At 42.2% G+C, this 23,334-nt stretch overlaps 1 protein-coding gene across 7 annotated transcripts in view; it reads left to right on the top strand.

Moving 5' to 3' along the window:
• SAMD12 (sterile alpha motif domain containing 12) overlaps positions 1-23,334 on the top strand; it is a 378,670-nt gene that overhangs the window by 332,459 nt on the left and 22,877 nt on the right. The window contains exon 5 of one of the 7 annotated variants that reach the window (XM_073893136.1): positions 10,860-10,951. The exons of the other annotated variants lie outside the window; for them this stretch is intronic. Within the exon in view, the coding sequence (XP_073749237.1) occupies positions 10,860-10,936 (77 nt within the window). The 3' untranslated portion in view covers positions 10,937-10,951. Of the gene's footprint in view, positions 1-10,859; positions 10,952-23,334 lie in introns of those variants that run through there. 7 annotated transcript variants of the gene reach the window in all.

Genomic DNA, 23,334 nt, shown 5'->3' with positions numbered 1-23,334 from the left:
CATAATTTTATTCCTGACTTCACTACTCATTCCAAAACTTGAGTCTGCATGAGAGAAAGAAGACATCCTTCCAAACTCTGGGGAATTCTGATGGAGTAGAACATACAGATTCCAGGACTCAGTGTAACTTTGGGCAAGTCACAAGGTCTGATTCAGAATCTCATGGGACTTACCCACACACTAGGCGGAATTGATGGCCCCACCAAAAGTGTATGTGCTTAATGCCCCTGGCCTACATATTTAAAATTAGGTAAGATGGTAAATTTTATCTTATATATATCTTATAACAAAATGAAAAAAAAGAGGAAAATCCTAGCTGACTAAATTATTAACTTTCTGACACTGGAATGCCAAAACTTGAGACAAATAATATTGACTAGCATATATGATCCTTTACTATGTGCCAAGTACTGCCCAAATGTCAAAAGTATGATCTCACGTAACCCTCTTAGTGGTTCTGTGAGCAAGGTAGAATTATTACCCCCATCTTATAGGTGGGAAAGCACAAGCTCAAGCTGGTGTTTCCACAGATGGGGTTTGAACCAATCACAGATGCAGGCAGCTCAGATCCTGGTCAAGGAGAACTTTAATAGAGAAGGTAGTACCGAGCCCTGTCAGAGTTTGGGAAAGGCCATGGCTACTTCTCTTCTTTGAAGCTCCAGTATATTGGAAGAGAGGGTGAGGAGGGAATGAGGAAAAGGAAAAATCAGAAGAAAAAACAGAAGGAAGACACAGTTACCAATGTTTTTCTAATATTGACTTTTAATTGTTATATTTGTATGATTCTAATGATAACAAAAATAGTTCATTGAGCAATGACATCCAAAGTCCCAATCAAGGCCCCACAAATTTGGGAGGGCTGATCAGTTTCCAGCCCCTGCCTCTTTCTTCCCACCCTCCAGTTCTTCCTGTGGAGAGAGGCTCTGAGTGGCCTTGTGATGTAGCCTCTGGGGGCTCATCTTGGCATACCCATAGATTAGAGATGGGGCTTCTAGGCCGCAGAGCTGGAGAGGAACATGCAAATCTAAGGTGTCCATCATATCAGTTTGACAATATAGATCAGGACCACATCCCAGGAAAGGTCAGTCCCCACTAGTCCCCTGCCATGGACTTAATTGATTCTTAAAATAGCTGCAGTATTAAAATAATTAATAAGTTGTAGTAGTCATAATAATAATCATAGCAGCTAACACATAAAAGGTTTATCATATGTCTGATGTTAAGCATGTTATACCTAGCTCATTCATTCCTCCCAACAAATTGGTCAGGTAGGTACAATCATTAATCATCATCTTCTTAAATATGAGGAAACAGCTGCGTGTAGAAATTAAATAATTTCCCCAAGGTCACAAAGTTTTTAAGTTGCAGAGGCAGAATGGAATTACAGAGAGTGGCTACCATTTATGGAGCATTTACAGTGGAGTTGAATGGAATAATTCATGTAAACATTTCACCCAGAGCCTTACAGCAACCCTAGGAAGAAAGTCCTATGTCTACCATCCATTTACCAATGGGGAAAGCATGGCTCATGGGAGGCAAGAAACTGGCTGAAAATGCACAGATCAAAAATGGGGGGGTCTGTCTTAAGCCAAAGCACAAATGTGAATTCGGTCCTCTGGCCTTCTTGGGAACTGATTAGAAACCAGGAAGGTAAATTTCTGACTATGTTGTGTGATACCGCTTTGCCTGCTTTCTGTGCTGTGAATCAATGTTTTTTGGTTTTGATTTTTCATCCAAGGGAAGCATAGGGGAGGGTTCCAATCTCCAAAAACATGTCTTTTCATCTTAAGGGTCAGATTTAATGATGAAATAAACTGTTCTATTCAGTCCCTCTGTCAAATTTCTCATAGAAGATGCATATTGTTTGTGGTGTCTTTCGTAGGCATGAGTTGTGATCACTTTTCAATAATCTTTCTGTATAGTAATGTAGAACCACTCCAGGCAGCCCATGCAGGGCTTTTCCCATAATTGTGCCCATAATAATCCACCATTTTATATTTATTTCATCAGTTTCCACAATTCACAAGAACATCCATAATCTTAGATGCAGTAATCAACTGTTTCAAAATTGTCCCATCCTAAATTTAGGCCCTGAACTTGGTAATTTAGCTAGAGAGCTTCATTGTTGAGTACCACTCTTTCACGGACGAAGGAAAGTGCTACTGTTTGGGCTGTATTTAATTCTTATTATTTCCCAAGTTGAACTGGAGACCACGGAGTTTAATAACGCAGGGTATAATTGCTTTAATGTTGTGAAAGCACAAGGCTGCCTGACTTCCCTAGTCTTTGCTAGGACTCTCTCGCAAATGGAATGCTGCTGCTCAGTGGGGCTTTTCTGCTTCAATATTTTAATAAAACAAATACCGTTGCAGTGTGGGATTTGTGGATGGATCAGCGAAGGGTATGAAGTAGTCACCAAATAGCTTTTCGTCACTGCTAACGCACATTGGTTGAGGACTTACTAAGTGTAAGCCCTGTACCATCAGCTTATTCAAGCCACAGCAAGCCCACAAGGTAGATGCTATTCCTATCTACATTTACAGAGGCTTGAAGGGATCCTTTATAGCAGGTCACGTCATCTGTGGCCAGAACATCTGCTCCAGAGTCAAAGTGTACAGTTCCTGCTACATCGTCTTTCTAGCGTAGGCTACTTTGTTCTTTTTGCAGAGCGTAAGGAGGGAATGAGGGTCAGGGACAGAAAATTCAACACATACCACCTTAGGAGGAATGGAGAGTCCCTTGCGAGTCGTGAATGCTGGGTGTTCATTTGCTTGTCCTCTAGGTGGGTTATCGTAGCACTAACTGCCAGTCAGGGTTGTCCTTATTCTTTTGTGTCCCCTCTAATCTACTTTTTAAAAAAAAAAAAAAAAGATGTATTTATTTATTTTAGAGGGAGAGAGAGACACAGAGTGTGCACGGGGGTGGGGGAGGGGCAGAGGGAGAATCTCAAGCAGAGTCCTCACTGAGCATGGAGCCCCACGTATTGCTCCATCCCAGGACCCTGAGATCGTGACCCAAGCTGAAATCAAGAGTCAGATGCTCAACTGACTGAGCCACCCAGGTGCCCCACCTCCAATCTACTTTTTAAATATGACCCCAACATCCAAGAGCAGAACAAATTTTACCCTGAAGTATGAAGTGTTTTATGAAGTATCAATTCCAGCTGCCTAGATCCCTTTCACATTGTAGTGAGACTTTTGATTGCCTGATGAAAATCCATTCTCCCTTTATCAAAACATTTAAACCATGTAGACACCAGTACACATGTGAAAAAGCAGATTTTTGGTAATCGTGTTCATTTAAAAAATGTTTATAATATGTACAGTTTTTTGCTAATAGTGACATCATACTGACCCTAAAATATAAGGCTTATGCATTTGAGACAGTGGAGTGGATTTTAAGATAAATAATGGTACAAATGACAGCTTATTTGGATAATACTTTCTGATTACCAAGAACTGGGATGAAATTCTAAAATGTAAGCATATTTATCTAAATGTAACTTGGAATTCATTGGCCAAACATTGAACTTTTTGACGATACTTATGTAAGGAAAAGTGGATAAAAATCAATTCTGCTTCTAAAAGTACTTATAAATCAGGAAAAAAATTGGCTGTATTTTCTGGAGAAGTATCTATTTATATGTCTTATTTTGTAGCAATAGTTTTATTTTTACTTACTTGTCCCCCTAACTGCTAAAACTATAGCCGGCAATCACTATACACAATATATATTATTTTGTTCATTGCTTCCTCTAATACATATTTCTGTATCAGGCATCACACACTAGGGATACAGTAGGTACGCTGGATGAGTACCTGCCATCACAGGTGCATTCCACTGGGGAAAACAAATTATGAACACAAAACCAAATCAGTATGTGTCATTTCAGATGATGATAAATATTAGGATGAACATAAAGCAAGGTAAGGAAATACCTTCTTTAGGGAGAGGGGTAGTCAGGGAAGGCTTCTTATGGAGATCACGTGCCAGCAGAGACTAATGAATGGGAAAGAATGTTCCAACCCCTTTCATGTACAGACTTGTCACCAAAAACAATTGAAGAACCAGCAGTCCTACCTAAAGAAAAATCAATCTCTCCTACATTCTTCCCTGCTATTTTTTTTCCTAACTTTGTTTTCTTTGGAAAATATTCATCTGTCTAAGAGTAAAAGATCTCAGTTTATCTTCCCTTACATTATTCCCCAAAGGGAGGCCAGAGCATTTCACTTGTCCTGCAGCTGAACCAAATCTGAGCAGCTCAGCTGAGGGAGCCCGTTCTAAGAACTAGCTGGCAACTTGTTTTTTTAAGGCCCTTATGTGCTTGAGTCCACCTCGTCCTTTGGATTCTCCAGATACCTTTCTCCCTGTGGGAAGCACCTTCACATTTAACCAACCCACATTATCCCCTGATCTGCCTATTTTGCCAGAACTGATAGTGATCTATGGAGCTTTCCCATTCACAGGGCTGGAAGTAAAGAGTCCACATGCCAACGTGAAAACAGTATTTGTGCTGCTGTCCTGGGCTTCACGACCCTCCTCTCTGCCTTAAGGAAGAGAAGGGAGAGGAAGGGAAATGCCATTTTATAGGATTCTCCTAAAAGGCAGCCACTATCCCAGACGTTTGATGCACCTTACCTTATCTTTCCAACTTACCTACGAGCGCAAGGATCCCAGAGGGCTTCAGGCCTGTCTTCAAAGTCACCCAGGTCATAAGTGGTAGATCTGGGATTTGATCCCATTTCAGGTTCCAAAACCATCTCATGGTCTTTGTGGATCCAAAAGCTGTCAATTTTCCTTGTCCCAGAGGGAAATGATGTATGGAACTCTCCCACTACTCGGCATATCCAAAAACCTACCTCATTCTCATAGTCACTGCCTGGCAAGTGGGGTATCAAAGCTACAAATTAAGGTTTCAACTATATGAAATTCCAGTTTATAGAATACAATTTCCAATAAGAAGATATTTCAGGCAGTGAACCAACTACCTTAACAGTGGGTACCAAAACCCTATGGGTGATTTATAGAGAAGTTGAAATAAGGAACAAAACAAATACATTTAGACTTTACTGAATTCCTTTCCGTTTGGGAGGAAGAAAAATATTATTCTCTGCAAATGGAAAAAAATAGATTCATTTCTCTCTGCTATTACATGGGTCCAGCTAAGCAATAATGCACGGCAAAGCCAAATGCTCTGATCGGTTTCTCTGAGCTGTTATTAAAGTTTGCAAAATATTGCTCAGATTCTTCCTGGCAGGGTTTCAATATTGTCTGTTTAAACTAGAATTGGGCTGGTACTCTTCATTTCTGTTAAGCTTGCCGGGACTGGTGATCCCACCACATAAATCCCCTGGTGCCATGGCCTTCCTCCAGCATCGGCTGGTGACCGCCACCGCCCTCAGAACCAACACCCTCTGTTGCCTCTCTGATATGACTCAGTTCAAAATGACTGAATCAACTTTCTTCCTTCCCTTTTTTTGCCTCCGTTTTTTTACTAGCATATGTGCATGAGCACACACACACATACACACACATATACTTTGGGCTTTCACACTGGGCCTGAATGAAAATGGGGAACTATATAGAACAGTCTGACTTGGAAAGTATTCCTCAGTGAAGCTGGGGCTCTGAGCCCAGTAATCTAAAAGGGACATGAGACTCTTTTTTCCCCTCTGCTGATCTGGCAGATAATCTGAACCCTACAGCAACATCCCTTACCACTACCCAACTTTGTCCCTGACCTCACTCTGGCCCTACTGAACTTGTTTCATTTCCTCAAACACCCAATGTACTTTCTTGCTACAGGCTGTGCTCTGATGGAAATGTCCTTCCTCTCTCCCCTTCTGATGAATTCCAGTTTACCCTTTGGGTCTCAACTCAGATGGAATTTCTGAGATCCTCTAGGATGATGGTTTAGATGCCCCTGTCATGTGCTACTGTGGGGAGTTCATCTTGTCACAACCTTGATTGTAATTGTTCTCTCCAATGCTGCTATAAGCTCCAAGGCACAGACAAGGTCTGTCTTATTCATAGACCTACATGAAAGTAGGCTAATCGCAATAACACACAATGTCATATATAAAAGCTCCAATGTGATACACTTATTTTTGCATGGATAACGGTGTTAGGCATATTTGACAGATGGGCAGGATGACCTTCATCCATGCAATCATTTTGCTACCCAGGCCAGCAGAGGCTCTGCCACCATCAACAAGTGGCTCCCAAAGTCTCCCTAGAGGTTTTCTCTGTTCAGTCCAGCCAAAAAGAAAAAGAGTATGAAGGAGTGCCTCATGGGAGGCTTTTATGGACCCAGTCTAGAAGTGTGTACATCACTGTTCACGTTCTATTGGCAAGAACCCAGTCACATGGCCACACCTAATTGCAAAGGGTGCTAGGACCTACGGTCCCTGCCTAGGCAGTGACACCTGTGAAAGGTATATGGAAGGAAGAGCACAAATGTTAGTGTTTAGGTAGCCATCTAACACACAGTAGCCAATCAATAAATGGTTTATAAATCAGTCAACCAATGAGTGAAAAAACAAGGGCAAAAGACACCCCTCACATATGCTGAGCTGTGGTACAGGACCACCCTCTCATGGCTACTTCAAATGACAAAACTACACACTACCATTGGTCAGGAAGGCAGGTGGAAATTATCGGTGTTCCATGTTCACTGGGAGAATAAAAGTGCCTGGCACACTAGCCAGCACATAGTTTATGCTCAATGAATACCAGTTGAGTGAATTAATGTTTGGGACTCAAAGACTATTGAGATTAGAAGTGACTTAAATATCACCATGTCTATATTGTGCTGGCTTCCAGGCCCCACAGCATAAGAAGCCCACTCGCTCCCGGAGCAGCACCTGCCACCTCAGGTCATCCCTCATGTTAGAAACTCCTCTCCTTCACTGAGCTGAAATCTGTCTCCCTGCACTATCCCCATATTTGTACTGGGTCTGTCCTTCAGATCATACAAAGCCTGTGTCCTCCGAAGGTGCTCGAACCTGGATGAACATCAAAACTACCAGGGAAGCTTTTAGGAAACTAAAAGCTAGGTGGCATCCCTAGAATTTCTGATTCAGTATATCTTCCGTGTTGTTCAGGAATCAATAGTTTGAGTAACTCCCCCAAATGACCCCAATGTGTAGCCTGCCTAGGAGACCATGTGTCTGATATTTCTCTCTGTGATAGAATCCTGCTTCCATCTCTGACGAGCTATAGTTCCTTGGACAAACCATTTAGCCTCTTTATTTGTCATCCCTAAAACTGTGACAAGAATTGTGTCTGTGTCAGAGGGTTGTTGGGAGGACCGGATGAGCATTCCCAGTACAGCCTTGAGTATCGTGCCTGGACCATAGGAGGCCCTCATTAGACACAGGTGACCATTATGATTGTCCCTCTCCTTCTCCTTGTACTTCTGCTCCACTTCCTGAGCAACTTCTTAGGTATGTCAAAGCAACCATTACAGAACACTTCTGTCTCCAGGCCACTAAGCCTTCGTTTTCTTTTCTTTTTTTTTTTTTTTTTAATCCCTTCCCACATGACAGATTCATATTTCTTCTCTCACAGACAGATTATATCCCAGGAGGAAGTGTGGTATTTCTGCACCCCAGAATTAGCAAAGATTGAAGCATCTGATGCAATAAATGTGATAATTGGGCTTCAGCTCCGAACCTCAAATGGCAGTCGCCACTGGTCCTAATAAAACAGCCATACATTCTCTCTTCTTCCAGGGAAGTCTTCCCATAGGAGAACCCGAGATGGGCAAGCATCTGTAATGAAGGGGGAAACCAGAGAGACAAAATGGAAGCTCATTTTCTGAATGCTTTCATCCTGGTGTGCTTAGTGGAGAGTCAGAGCCTAGCCCAAGTTAACTCATGAAGTTCCCAGAGTTTGTTGTGGATTTTTATCCATTAGTCATCATAGTCAACACCACAGGAACAAAAGTAATGAAAATGGTGCCTGGGGAAGTGGGAAGGGCAGGTCTAAAAGTCTAGTGTGAAGTTAAAAACGAGGGGGAGAACAGGTCAAATGTAAAAAGCAAAAATGAACACTAGTTAATGACAAGGTGTGGTGTGGACTTTGGGAAGACGGAAGTCAGAGAGTAAAAAATCTGGACATTGTACAGGAGACATATTTTTCCTAAGTCTTGTTTGATAGCCATGGGTTCCTTTTTTTTCCCCTTGTAGTTAAAACCTGTCCTTATACAGTTGGGGAATGGAGAGGAGAAATTCATTTATAATCATAATAATTTGCATTAATAAAATGTTCTTCAAAAAGTACAGAAATGTTCACTTATATCCCTGTGAGTGAGAAGTCAACTAAATATCAATATCCTTGTCTAATAAATGAGGAAAGCAAGTCTCAGGCAAGTGACTGACCCAGTGTCATACTTCTATGTTATGCCAGGCCCAGGAGGAAAATACATGTCTTCTAATTCCTACTCCAGTGTCTTTCATTCCAAATGCTGCCAGTGCCTTCTGGAATGTTCCACTCATTCACCCTCTCACTGCTCCTCAATTTTTATACACACATTCAAAGCTGCCATGTTTTTCTAAGCAGCTTTCATCCTCAGCTTACATGTTAGCCCCTCTGGAAGTTCTTGACTCCTGCAAGCTGACCTACTTGCTTCTTCCTTTGTACACCCACGAAACTCTGCTTCTTCCTGATATGGAACATGCATATCACTGGGTCCTAACTTTTTTTTGCAAGACCCCCATGACACACGATGATGACTTTTTTGAGGGCTGGGACTGTGTATGTCTTTGTATCCCCTGCATCTTTAGCATATAGTGGCTCCTCCACAAATGTTTGCCTAATGGTTGATGGGTAGATGGACAGATGGATGGATAGAAGGTCTTTCAAGGTTGAAATTTAAAGAAATATATGAGAAGCCAGCTTGCCATCAACAGGGGGCTTTCTTGACCTTCTGATAAAGATAGAATCCTTCTGATGTTCTTGGTTTAGATCTGCTACCATAATTATTTATCCATAGTCTGCCAGAAGTCCCATTGCTAAAATACTTATTTGATATCAATCTTCAACATGCCCAAAAGGGAAAGAGCTTGTCCCAGGCAACAGTATAGTAGGAATAGCAATCTTTAGATAACCAGAATTTGAATCCTGATTCATCAAGTTATTGAGTATATGGATTTTTGCTAGTAACTTAGCCTCCTTATACCTCAGTTGCCTCTTGTGTTAAATGGAGACAGTCATGGTCCCCACCCCCCGACCTGTACAAATGGTTTGTGAGGATTAAATGAGATAATAAATATAAAATACTTAATATGCACCAGCACTTTGGACAGCGCCTGACACAGAGTAAGAGCTCAATATGTGCAAACTCTTCTATTTTCCTGCTGCATGCATACGAATCCTGTGATCCAGAAAGTTGGCTGAAAGTCTGTATCTGCAGACCCAGAAAACCTGAAGGAATGAATGAAGCTACTCTGGGGACTGAACCAGCTATAATTCATGGCATCCTTAGCCAACTTACTGCCTTTCTCCGAGCCTCAGTCCCTTCATCTGTTCTTGCAGGACTGCTTTGATGTTGTCGTGAGCCCCAGATCAAGCTTTCCCCCTGCCCTTAGCCCATCCTGAGATATGACTTGAACTGTAAGCTCCCTGAAGGCAGGGACTGCTTAATGCTCATCCTTGCACATCCAGGCCCAACTTGCTCCCCTGGAGTCCCTTTGTAAAGTTTTGCTGAGTTGAAATAAACTTGCCTAAATCGCTTAACATGCTCTTTTGAGGACTTAGTCAAACTCCTGAACACTAAGCTCCAGAAAGGTTCTGGCCCATTACCCCTATTCCCCTGCAAGCAGTTAGTGAACTTAATGATCCTGCTGCCCCCAGCATGGCACCAAGCCCACTCCCTCCCAGATCACTCCTGGATCCTCTCTGGGAGCCAGCAGCCTCCGAAAGTCCTGGCAACACAGCTTTCCTGGCAGCATTTTGGAAGTGAGGCCAAGTTCTCTGTGAAGTTAATGAAATGACCTTCTTTTAGGTTCTGGGCAATCCAGCCTCGTGTTCATAGACAGAATGCTTTCTCTGGAGTTGTGAGCTCTTTAGTTTTTGTCTGTGCCTACCTAGCACGGCACCCGGAACATAACAAACATTCAACATATGATGAATAGAATGAATGAGTGAGTGAATGAATGAATGAGGCATAGTTTTTTTTTTATAGTATCAACCTCAAAATGTATAGCATTTACCTAATACAGGAAGAAGACCAGCCAGAGCTGCTTTTACTGTTTTCTAATAAAAAATGTCTTGTCCCATGAGTGATTTTATGACCTCTATAAGCAAAGGGCGGGGGGTGGGGGGGAAGCAACAGAATCTTTTGGTCATTTCAATATATACTCTCTCCAACCTTCTGCTCTTTCAAGAAGTCTCAGTTCAGAAATATCTGTAGTAGGTGAGCGATGATAATGTCATTGCATAAAGATTGATGGAAACAAATATAAACCCAAAATGTTTTTAGTGCCAGAAATACTGTTTGCTCAACAATAAGTTACATCCAAGGACTTAAACATTTCCCACAGAGGTCAGCAGTTCTGTAAGCGAGGCACTGAAATTCATACGTCTGCCAGACGGGCGCTGTGTCTGGCATGAAAAAGAAAAAGTCAAATCTGTTAACATCGATCCCCAGAGGAAACAATCCTGCCTTTTCTGATTATTGCTCAGGTGTGTCATTCTCCCAAGAGCCAGCCTCTGGAGGCTTGTTAGACCTGTTATAAAATTAAAAAACTTTGTTTTAAAATGTATAAATCTTTTTTTTTTTTTAACTCCTGGAACTAAAGATGTAGCCCGCAGATGTCCGTTCTGTGTGAATCTTAGAGGCACTTCTCTTTCTGCAGGCATCACTGTTGCTGTAATTGGCCATGTTTTGAAGCAAACCACCTGGACCAAACTATATCCTTGGCTTTCTCTGTGATTTTCAAATATTGCCCTTTGTCATGATAACACCTGTTAGCTGAGAATCGTGATTTTGGAGTCAAAGTATTTGAGATTATCAAGTATGATAATAAAAAATTTTAAAAAGGGGCACCTGGCAGGTGCAGTCAGAAGAGCATGTGACTCTTGATCTCTGGGTTGTGAGTTCGAGCCCCATGTTGGGTGTAGAGATTACTAAAAAAAAAAAATTTTTAAAGAAAATATAATAATGGTAATTATTAGAAATTTTAATTAGAAAATATGATAGTAACATTTGAGTGCTACGTGCTTTTTCTTCTATTTTGTTGAGTCATTACAACCTATAACCTGTGTACATTATTGTTTACATGGTGTGGATGAGGGGAGTCATCACCTATTAACTTCTGAAATACAAAATAATGTACTTAGGATGTGTATTTTTTATTGTCTCTCCTCTCACTAGAATATGAGTTTTATGAATGAAAGAAATCATTTTTTCTCTTCTGTTCATTGACATATCCCAAGCTCAAGAACAGAGCCTAGCACATAGTGAGCCTTCTACCCATGTTTCACTGGTGGAAAAACTGAGTTCCAGAGCCACGCAGTGATTTACTGAAGATGGACATGGTGTGCACATTGGCAAGAAAGACCAGGTCTCCTTACCGCCGCCTTCCCAGTCCTTTGTCTAAACCCCAATTCAATCTTGCTGCACTTTTATTATGCTATAAAATAAATAACTGTTTATAAGTTCATTCCCAGGCACATTATTGCTTTTATATCACATCAAAGAACTTGAGACAGGCGAAAGATATAGCCCTATCAATTTTTCTCAGAAACTTAACTTTTCCTTCCTCCTCAGAATCCATGCAAAGGCCCATTTTGAGGACAGGAGCCAGTCGCTAACAGAAGACTGCCTCCAACACCTCTGCCTCCATGTCAGGCCAAGGTTGCTGTAGAGTTTGGCTTTAGGAATCGTGAAATCCATCATCAGAATTGAGGGCCCTTTTCTGTTCCTATCTGCCAGACTCCCATGGAACCTTAGGACCCACCTAAGGTCAAAATGCTGAGATGTTTTCAGCTCTTGGATCCTAAGCAGATTGGTGTCTTCTAGGGAAAATCCAGATGCTGGAAGAAGTAACATGGAGTGACTCACCCCTACCTGAATCAGACATTGAGTCCATGGGCCTAGTGTAGAGGGGGGAGGTCCTGGATGGTGGCTGAAGAAGGAAGTGAAAATTTTAGAAGTAAGGGTGTATTAAAATAAAGGGACTTGTGTTTAGCTTTCCAAAAAGAGGAAAGACTTCTGAACCTGACAAAAGGATATATTCATTTGAGCATGAGTTGTTTTCTCATCACCAGCAATACACCATATACCCTAATCCTCGTATTAATATCTCCTCATTCTGTTAAAATTGGAATATGTCACTCTTGGTAGAAGACATATGTAGAGATATTTTTCTACTTATGATGTGCCTAGACTATTCTGCTGTCATACCCATTCACAAGGCTGCTGGCCAGAAGGGAGGGACTTACCTGAACTCTTACCAAGTCAGGTGGCCCAGGTGCATTAAATCTATGACTTTGAACCGTTTAGTGCCATGCTCTATTCAGGGATGCACTGCAGTCTTTTAGGGTAATGATAATAACAAGTATGAGTCCTCATAAAATCCTTAGAAATCACTTTCTGCAATGTTTTTAAAGTTTAGATTATTATAAAATCATCCTAAGTTAGTTATAGCAGAGATTCTTATTTCCATTTTATAAGATAGAAATCTGAATTAAAGTTAGTTAAGCTAATGACATGCCCTGTGTCACAGAGCTGGTAAATGACAAAGCCCAAATCCAGGGTCCGCTGGTTTTTCAGTTCTTTCTACCAAGACATTCTGCCTGCTGCCTACATCATACCTCTAGCTGGATGTCCTGTAGGCTTCTCAAATATACATGGAAACCACCAAATTCTTCCCCTCTCAACATCACCCACTTCTCTTCCTCCTGATTCTTTAACAATTGCCCTTCCCCCAGTCACCTACCCTAGAAACCTTGGAGTCCCCCTTTCATATCCATCCTTTCTCCTAACCTGTAGGAGTTAACCCAGGACTTTCATTTTAGACATGTGAATCAAAGTTCTCTCTTCCCTGTTGTCACTGGCCTTGCCTTGATTTAGGCCTTCATCACCTCTTCGTTGGCCTACACTAATATTGAATGGTTTGATTCATTCAATGACTCATCATTGAAACTGTGCTGTGTACCAGGCACTATGCTTGGTGATGGGGAGACTGTTTTGAGCAAACATGGACCTTGTGTACATGGTGTTCTGTTCTCTAATTAGTAGTAATCAAATAATCATGCCAACATACATAAAAGTGCAACTGTGGCAGTTGCTCCAAAGGCAAATCCATGATCATCCTACCGGCAGTGCCAGGACAAAGTGATATTTCCAAACCACATGCTCATGGCACGCTCTCTGCTCTAAGAGGTTCCTGACTGCCCATTGTCTACATGGTAAAATCCAAACACATTAGCCAGGTTTGCATGTCTCTTCATGATCTGGCTCTGAACTCTAGATTAGGTTGCAAGCCACTGCACCCTCGTTTCTCCCCCACCCCTCACTCAATTAACTCATCCTATGACTAAGCCTAATATGATCTTCACATCTTGCCATTCCGGAAACTACTCTGTTCCTTCATTCTTCCACATCGTGTCTTAAGCAAAACTCTCTTCCAGAAATGCTGTTCCTCTAGCTATACATAGAGATATCCTACTCACCCTCCAGACTCAGCTTAAATGCCCCTTCCCACTTCCTCAGTGTAATTAATTCTTCCTTATGTTTCTAGCACATTTTCCACACCACTCATGTAGCACTTACCCCATTGGAATATAGTTACTTTTAACTCTTTCTACCTCCCACCTCACCAGATGGTGAACCACTTGTGGGCAGAGATTGTTTTAATTCATGTACGTTTGAATTTATGTTTATGTGACTGCATGAACCAGAACACAAACACATAACAGGGGAGACAAAAATATTTTGTTCATTTGTTATCTCTCTTCACTATGGGTCTTCAGTTTCTCATGAGTACTCCTTTGTCCCCAGTTTAGTTTTGAAAAGTTTTCTCTCCTGTTTATTACCGTGTGTGTGTGTTGTTTTCTTTTTAGAAATGATGTGCAAATAATTCCAGAGGGTTTTTTTAAATAGATTTTATTCATTTATTTGAGAGAGAGAGAGACAGAGAGAGAGAGAACACATGCAAGTGTGGGGAGGGGCAGAGGGAAAGGGAAAGAGAATCCCAAGCAGACTCCTCGCTAAGCGCGGAGCCAGTCACGGGGCTCCATCTCCCAACCCTGAGATCACTATCCGAGCCAAAATCAAGAGTCGGCCACTCAACCAACTGAGCCACACAGGTGCCCCAATTCCAGAGGTTTTTACATCATCATATTCTACTGTTATCTCTTCTCTATGCACAGTCTCCTACCCCTCCTGCTTTTTAAACCTCTGGCCCAAGGACAGCTTTTGCATTCAAAGGACAGGATTTGCATAATCATTGGTTAAATGATTACAAAGTGGCCATAACAAAATATTGAAAAATGTTCTTTGGAACCCTTTGATCTGTGTGTTTCATGGTGGCAAATTATCAGGAAGGGATGAAGTAACTGTCAACTCCGTTTCCATTACCTTTCCAGCTTTAGCCAGTCTAGATCTTGTCTCTCTGTGCTTGAATCACCATTGTTGCCAACTGGTTCCCAGGGTTTGCAACAGGAAATTGAGAAATACATGAGAATAGTTGAGAACAGTTCTTTGAGAAACTGATTTTCACAACATGATAAGAATGGTGGAAGAAAAATGTAGTGATTAACTAAAAACATTGTTGGGAAGGAGATAAGCTTTTATTTAAAAATGTACACTTCTTTTAAAGACCTACAGATTTCTAGGATCTAACAACTGAAATGAACCATTTCTTAAAGACTATAAAACTTCATATTCCACAACCTAACAGTCACAGAAACAAAGTCATAAAATACAGAATTATGGCCGGATTACTTATATAGACCAAAATCATTTGAGAGGGGAGAGGGAGGAGGAGATGGGTTAGCCCGGTGATGGGTATTAAGGAGGGCACGTACTGCATGGAGCACTGGGTGTTATATGAAAACAATGAATTGTGGATCACTACATCAAAAACTAATGATATATTGTATGGTGACTAATATAACAATAAAATAAAAAAACACAAAATCGTGGATAGATATCTTTGTAACATATAAAATGAAAAAAAATTAATAACCCAGCAGAATTGCTGTAGAGACCAAGATATGACTTATCTTTCCATTACTAAAGGATGTGACAGTGGAATTATGCATCAGCAAGTGCTCACTTGCACCCATGTGCATGCCAAGAGACACTGATTATCTCAGTGGCAAAACTCTCAGGTCAGCCTCTCCCTGCTTGAGCAGCCTCAACCGCTTACCTCGAACATCAGACAAGCATTATCATTTTCATTGGATGTCATAACTTTCAAAAGATAAGTAAGGACTTGAATGTTGGTAATAAACTGCTATTCTGGTAAACAGTGATAACTCGGGCTAAATTCTTTTTCGTGTATCCATTGTTGTGTAGTAACAAACTGCATCCACAATTTAGGAGCCTAAGGCAACAACCATTTTATTATATCTCATAGTTTTGAGTGTTGGGGACCAGCTCAGGGCTCAGCTGGGCAGGTCTTCAGCTTCACATGACCTTGAATGTGGTTCCTATGTGGTATCCTGCTGGTGGCCGGGCTAGTCCATGACAACTTTATTCGCTTTTCCTGGTGCTTTGGCAGGAATGGCTGGACAACTTGGCTCTGCTGGGCCCTCCCTCTCTCCACGGATTGTCAGGGTTTCTCGACATGGTCTCTTCCAAAGAGTAGTCAGAATTCTCAAGAGACCACATAGAAGCTGCCCATCCTCTTTCAGTCTAGTCCTAGAACTGGCAGTCAGAGGCCAACATAGATTCAAGGGGAGAGGAAATAGACCCCCATCTGTCACTGGAAGGAGGTGTCAGGGAATTTGTAGCTGCCTCTAACCCACCGGAGAGTATTAACAAAATTACTGTGTTTATTTGACATAGGATTTGTACTTTAGATTTATAACCTAAACAAAATCGATCATTTGTTCATTCGGTTATTTAAAAAGTATTAAGCACTGGGGTGCCTGGGTGGCTCAGTCAGTTAAGCATCTGACTTTGGCTCAGGTCATGATCTCAGGGTCCTGGGATCAAGCCCTGTGAGGCTCACTGCTCTGCTTCTCTCCGGCTCCCTCTCCCCTTCCCCCCACACCTGCTGGCTATCCTACTCTCTTGCTCTCTCACTCTCTCTCTCTCTCTCTCTCTCAAATAAAAAGTATAATCTTTAAAAACTGTATTAAGCACTTGTTAGTGTGCATAGCACTGTGCCATCTACTGAGAGAGATTGAGAAGTACAGAGCACAGTCTCTCCCCTCTAGGACTGTGCACCTAGATGGGAACACAAAACAAGCACACAGCAAGTAATTAGAGTATGTGATAATATAATTAAAGTGGCAGAAATCACATCACAGAATGCACAATGTGGCCACCACAAATGCCTACAGGGCTCAAGTAAGCACAAAAAAGAGAGAGGTGAGCTGTCCAGAGACTACTAGGAAGTGTGATGGGAACAAGGGAGAACTGGAGAGTTCATGCCATTTCTAAAGAGTCAGGTCTGCTCAGCTCCAGCCAGTGACTGTCATATGAGAATATGGGACGATGAGGCCACAACTGCCAATTTTTCAAGGACGTATAAATCTCCCAATTGTTACATGTTGGCCATTAATTCAAATTCGGCCTATGTACCACCAGTTTTTAGCCTCTAAAATGGACAATAGATGCTTTGATGACTTGCAAGATGAAGAGATGAGGTTAGACTAGAGCAGTGCTATGTACTGTGGGTTGCAGACCCGTGGCAGGCTGTGGACTTTATTACTGATCCGCAGTGAAATAAGTAAAAGTCTTGAGAAAAAGCATTTAGGGTCTCAGAGCAATTTAACATCCAAGCCTGTCATTGGTGCACTTGTCTTGGGCACAGGCCAGCTCTGGTGTTGGAGAACGTGGGCAGCGAGCCGGGTTAGGTGTGAGCCGCGCGTTAGGCATGCGCAGTAGGACCGCAGGGGACCACGCGCTGGAATGAATGCCCGTGTGGAAGCTTCAAGAAGAATTTGTCCCTCAAATAATAGATCGAGTTGGGATAAGCTCGGAATAACATGTCCAAATATTAGAGTCCAGAAAGCACCAAGATCTTAAGGGGAGAGGTTATTTGTGAGGGATGTTGGGGAAGGTGGGATGGATGGGTAGTGACTACGGAGAGTTTCAGATGAGGAATTCAGGTGGCTTTGAACGGAGTCAGGCATCACTAACTTCCTACAACACCCTTTCCTCTCAAATTCCACCCTCACCAGGACCAGTCCACAAAGCAGCCAACACTTCCTTATATGAAATCCAATAAACCTTTTTTTTTGTGCATCATTTAATACCTTATACTGTAAATTATCCTTCTGTAAGTCGATTGTGTTTCCTTCCTTATATTTTAAGCACTTTAGGAACAAAAACTCCCTTACCCCAGCTCTGAGTCTCCTTCAGAATCTAGCACAATCTCTTGCCCATAGTGGATATATTAGTTTGGTATGTGCTGAGGAACAGGATGGGTAGTTTTCCTGGCGAGACTCAAGGGATAAGAGTGTTTTGAATAGATTAGCACAGAAGAATAAAGAGTTAGAAACCAGATAAGAAACTGTTGCAGGGGCCTAAGAGGAGTGCTGAGGCCAGGAACTAGAAAGGACAAACTAATGTGGGGATGTGGGTAGTGAAGAAATATTTACATGCAGTGCCTACGAAGCCATAGCATTGGTGTCCTGAAGTCTCACACCACATTCATGTATGGCTGATACTTTATCGAGAAACAGAATACACTCCATTACTTAAAAGTTTTCCAGATTATCAAAATTTATTCTTTCAAGCATCTACATATTTTTTTAAATCTCTCATTGTGTACATCAGTTTAGTTAGTTAGTTAGTTATATGAAGAACTACATAGTGAATATTTTAGGCTTTGTGAGTCTTAGGATGTCAGGAGCAACTGCTCAACTCTTCCACTGCAATTGGAAAGCACTCATCCACAGTACATACATGAATGGGTGTGGCGAGGTTTCCATAAAACTTTATTTACAAAAACAGGGAGTGGGCTGGATTTGCCTTGTAGGTGCCATAGTTTTCCAGCTCCTATTCTAGATTACTAAAATTGCCTGAGCTTAACTTTTTGAAATAGAGGAGTTTGGCTATAACTTTGTAAAAAATAAAAAATAAAATGACAGAAATAGAATTTTTCCTGTGTAGAGAAGTTCGATTCTCCTTGCATCGCCCAACTGCAGTAACAGCCAGACCCCCTTGTTTAACCTCTCATCTGAAGAGTGGTCTATACAGCCTCTGCCCCCACCTCCACCCCTTGCTCCACTGTACTTTCCACTCCTCTCTATTATGTCCATGTGCCATAGGGCACTGTCTCTTATGCCACTGATTTGTTAAGAAATGGGAGCTTTGCCATCAGCCAGCAAGCCATGGGAAAGAATTATAGTTTCATAAGTGCTCTAGCTTTAAAGCAAAGATAAGCAACAGCTATTTGTATTGAATTCAACACTAAGTTTATGTTCCCTTCCCTTCTTGATTTCCAAAATAAATTAAACACCGAGTTTCTAACATTCATACCCGTGGTAGATAGCATCCTACATATACACCTATTAAAAAAGGGCTTCCCGCTTCAGTGATATTCAGAGTTTCTCTGACACAAAGAAGATCTGTCTTCTTAAGCCTCTTTAGCTGAACGTTGCAGTGCAAGATGAAATACTTGACAGCCTGGCCTGTTTAGACGTAGATATCTCCCCCAGGGGCACACACTCTTACCGGGAGCTCTGATGTGCCGCACAAGCCATAGCCTCAGCACACGGGCTGCTGGATGTGGAAGCAAAAGAGCTTGACTTCCTGGCATAGAAAGGGAACAAGAGTATGAAATATACTTGGTTCCTGTCTAAAGTGACATTGTGGTCAACCAGACTTCTATCCCTATGTGGAGCCTTTCTGTCGTAAGGACGTGACTAATTCCACTCCCTGTGTTTTTAGTCTGTCAACAGGTAATCTAGGTCTACTTGGGATTCCATTCTGAATAATCTGTGACTGATATGAATGAATCCCCTGAGACTCTAGCTTGTTTCCACTAGGATATTATTCCTTGAGGTCACCACCAGATGTGTCAGAAAACTTGGGAGTATCACAAGCACATTTGCATCTAATTCATAAAGTCCACTCGCAAATTCCAACTGATATTTAAAAGTGTGTGTGTGTGTGTGTGTGTGTGTGTGTGTGTGTGTGTGTAGGAGAGAAAGAGAGATTGAAAGATTGAAATTTTTCCACTCTTGAGTGTTCTTTATTTTTATTTCTTTCCTGACCCCACCATAATTGGCCTAGACCAATTGGCTCTCATCATATAGTCAGATGAGAGCTAAGGAATAAGACAGTAGGAGCCCTACAAGCCCTGTGTAGCTGCTAATAACTCCACTGTGCAGAATAATTATGCAAGGGCCCCAGACCAAGGATCAGAAGATCTAGTTTCACTTCCTGTCCTACTCCTTGAGGTTCTAGAACAGGTCTTGCTCAGAGCATCTGTGAAAATTAACAAGGTAGTGAATTTCAATTATCTATTGCTGTATAACAAACTGCCCCATATTTTAGAGGCTCAAAACTCAGTAGTCATCATTTGGCTATGATTTTGCAGTTTGGGCAAGGCTCAGCAGGGACCTCCTGTCATCCCCCACATGCTATCAGCTGGGGCTGGAAGATCCACATCCAAGATGGTGCACTCAGATGGCTGGCAAGTTAGTCCAAGCAGTTGGCTGGTTGCCCTGCTGGAGTGTCAGCTGAGAGCCTCAATTCTCCTCCTTGTGGACCTTTCCATGTAGCTCCTTGACTTACATATAGCATGGTGACAGGTCCTAAGGAGGAGGAAAAAGTTTCCAGTCCTCCAAAATATTAGATCTAACTGGCCCAATGCCATTTCTATCCTATTCTGTTAGACAAAGCAGTCATAGGCCTGGCCAAGATCCAAGAGAGTAGGAAAAAAGACCCCATCTCTCAATAGGAGGTAGGGAGAAGGGGCTGCAACAAAGAATTTGCAGTCATCACTCACATAGTGTTTGGAAAAATACTTTGATTTCTCTGGAGATCATTCATGATTTTATGTTTCTGAAATGTAAATTGTATCTAACAGGAGTCGGATTTAAATACAGTATCTTATTGAAAAAAAAAGTGAGGTCCAGCCTCCCTGCACCTTTGAGATTCACCACATTCTCCTTCTTTATTTTAAAAGGGAAAGGACTTGAAATTTGTTGGGCATCTACTGGGTGCAAGACCCACAATATATGCTCTTTTATTTACCGTGTTTCACTGCATCTGAAATTCATTTTTTTCATATTTTAACATTTCTGAATTGTACATTTTACAATCTAGGCAGTCGTATAATCATTATAGGTCAAACGGCAGTCTTAACATGCATGAATTTGGCTCTGATTGTTCACATTTTCATCACTTCACTCAAGTTATATATATTGTTAGTACTTCACCTGTTGAGTTTAATTGCTATTTAAAAAATGTCTTTAGAAATATTACACTACAATTTGGCACTGAAGCGAAAATTTATCTTGTATGCTGAAAGTCACTGAAATAGGGTACCATTAGTGAGGCAAATGTTTGACATCAGAAAAATGGCCTCAATTTCATATATTTCTGCAAAGCAGCAATTGTGAGCTTTACACCACCACCTTAGATCAGAGGGTATCACAAGTAGATGAAGGCGTGTTATGTTTTATTACTGGAATACATGTAGAAGGATTGCCTACAATACACAAAGCTTATAACGGAAGGCAGAGAAATTACCAGGTTCTTCAGAATAAATGAAAGAATTTCAAAGCAGCAAAAGGCTAATATTGTCCCTTGTCCAGGACTATCAAAAATCATTATGTCATAATTTAATTAGCAGGGGGTGGTTTTTGTTTTGTTTTTGTTTTGGTTTTGTTTTGGTTTTTGTCCTTTCTTAGTGGTACATTAAAAATTGCATCTTGGGACACCTGGGTGGCTCAGTCGCTTAAGTGTCTGCCTTCGGCTCAGGTCCTGATCCCAGGGTCCTGGGATCAAGTCCCGCATCAGGCTGCTTGCTCAGTGGGGAGCCTGCTTCTCCTTCTCTCTGCCACTCCCCCTGCTTATTCTCTCTCTCCCTCTCTCTCTCTCTGACAAATACATAAAATCTTAAAAAGAAAATTGCATCTTGGGGGTTGGCTGGCTGGCTCAGTCAATAGAGCATGTGACTCTTGATCTTGGAGTCATGAGTTTGAGCCCCACGTTGGGTGTAGAGATTACTAAAAAAATAAGCTTTAAAAATAATTGCATCTTGGGGCACCTGGATGGCTCAGTTCATTGGGCGTCCAGCTCTTGGGCTCAGGTCATGATATCATGGGTCATGAGAACCCCACATCAGGCTCAGCGGGGAGTCTGCTTGGGGATTCTCTCCTTCTGCCCCTCCCTGCACGCACACTCCCTCACTTGCGTATGTGCTCTCTCACTCTCTCTCTCTCTCTCTCAAATAAATAAATCTTTTAAAAAATTCTTCTTGGATTCCATGAAAAGTAGTAGTTCTCACAAAAACGTCTGCAGATCACTCCTTTTACATGTGAGAAACACATGAATTTGGCAAGGTTCGGTAACATGAACTGTCTCAAAACTAGCAAGTGGAAGAAACTGTTATTTTTATCATCCTACCCTGACTCCTTCAAATTGTTGGGCAACACAGGCTGGTGATTCTGAAAAGATAGCCATGTAGGGCTATGACAGCCATCCCACCTCCTGCCTCCAATAAACTTCCAAACTATGAATGAAATGCTGTTTGCAGTCCCTCAAAACCAAACTGGAACTCTCTAGAGAGAGGGCTTTCATGGGGCTGGGTCACTGCCCAGGATTCCCTCAGACTCCTGTTGAGAAGAGTGAGTAATAGAAATAGCTTATTTGTACAGAGAATTTTATAAAGGGCCAAAGAATGCTAAATAATGAGAGGAACTGCTCTAAAATGGGAACAACTTAAAACAAGAACTATTTCCCAACCTCTGGAGACAGGAGTAGGCTTCGGGAAGACGTGCCCGAACTTTGGTGTCCAGGCAGTACATTAAACATCCCTTGACCCCTCACTAAAGAGCGCCACGGTTTGGGCCACTGCTGCTCACTGACCCTTTCCCCCTCCCTCTGGGCCAACACCATTGTGAGGCCCCTGTGGGCAGCCGCAGCGCCCTGCGTCCCTCTTCCGCACTTCCACTGAAAAGACGGGAGGTGGGAAGGCTATGCCCCCCACCATAGTGACAGAGACCCCATCACTTCTACTACAGTCCTTCATTGTTTGTCATATATTTGCTCAGGTTCGAGACTAGGTGGAAGGCTCGGCACTGTTCGTAGATGCATAAAATACCAGCCCTGGGAACGTGAAGTTTCCCTAACTACGAGGGGAGATGAGGCTTGGGCAGATTTTCCAGCCCCATCTGCAAACAGCAATCAGCACCCCCCTTCTTTCTGCTCCCCTGGAATCTTGCCCTTCTCTGGTAGCATACGGGAATTATATGGGAGTGGTTTGCCTGGGTGCGTATATCCCCAGTGTTGCATATAGTACCAGGTACAGCGGTCAGGAAGTGATTTATTTTTCCCATTTGTTCATCCATTCATTCAACAAAATCACACAGAGTTTCAGAACAGAGAGAGAGAGTCTTTGTGAGAATACATGAAGCCTTCCTGAAGTGTCCTATGAGCCGGGAGAGTTTGCGCAGGAGGATGGGGAGGGAAGGAGGGACCACAGAAGCGAAGGACCGGCGGCACAGGACAAACCCCAGCAATTGCTGTGCCTGGAATGCAGAGTGGATAAGGCTGGAAGGATAGGCTGAAGTGTCATCTACAGGACCTAGAATATTAGGCCAAGTATTGTTTTCAAATGGGATGCCTTTAAACAGACTCTACTACCTTCCTCAGAGCCTTCAGGAGGCCGCCTTGCTCTGGAGGAGAGAGGGACTAGGAGTATAGAGGGCTTCTCCTTAGCAAAGTGTGCCTGGGATTCATCTTCTGTCTTGCAAATGATGTAATAAGAGCTGCAAATGACAGACTCTAGTCTCCTCTGTGATGCCACCAAAACTTCCTTTTTTTTTTAGGATTGACTGATTGATTGATTTGACAGAGAGAGTGAGAGAGCACAAGCAGGGGAGAACAATAGAGGGAGAGGGAGAAGCAGGTTCCCCGCCGAGCAAGGAGCCCGATGTGGGGCTCAATCCCAGGACCCTGGGATCATGACCTGA

Source organism: Callorhinus ursinus, unplaced genomic scaffold (genome assembly GCF_003265705.2).
Source record: "Callorhinus ursinus isolate GAN/ISIS: 27379988/994484 unplaced genomic scaffold, GSC_fseal_2.0 scaffold5, whole genome shotgun sequence".
NCBI lineage: Eukaryota > Metazoa > Chordata > Mammalia > Carnivora > Otariidae > Callorhinus > Callorhinus ursinus.
This window is presented reverse-complemented; position numbering and strand designations above follow the sequence as displayed.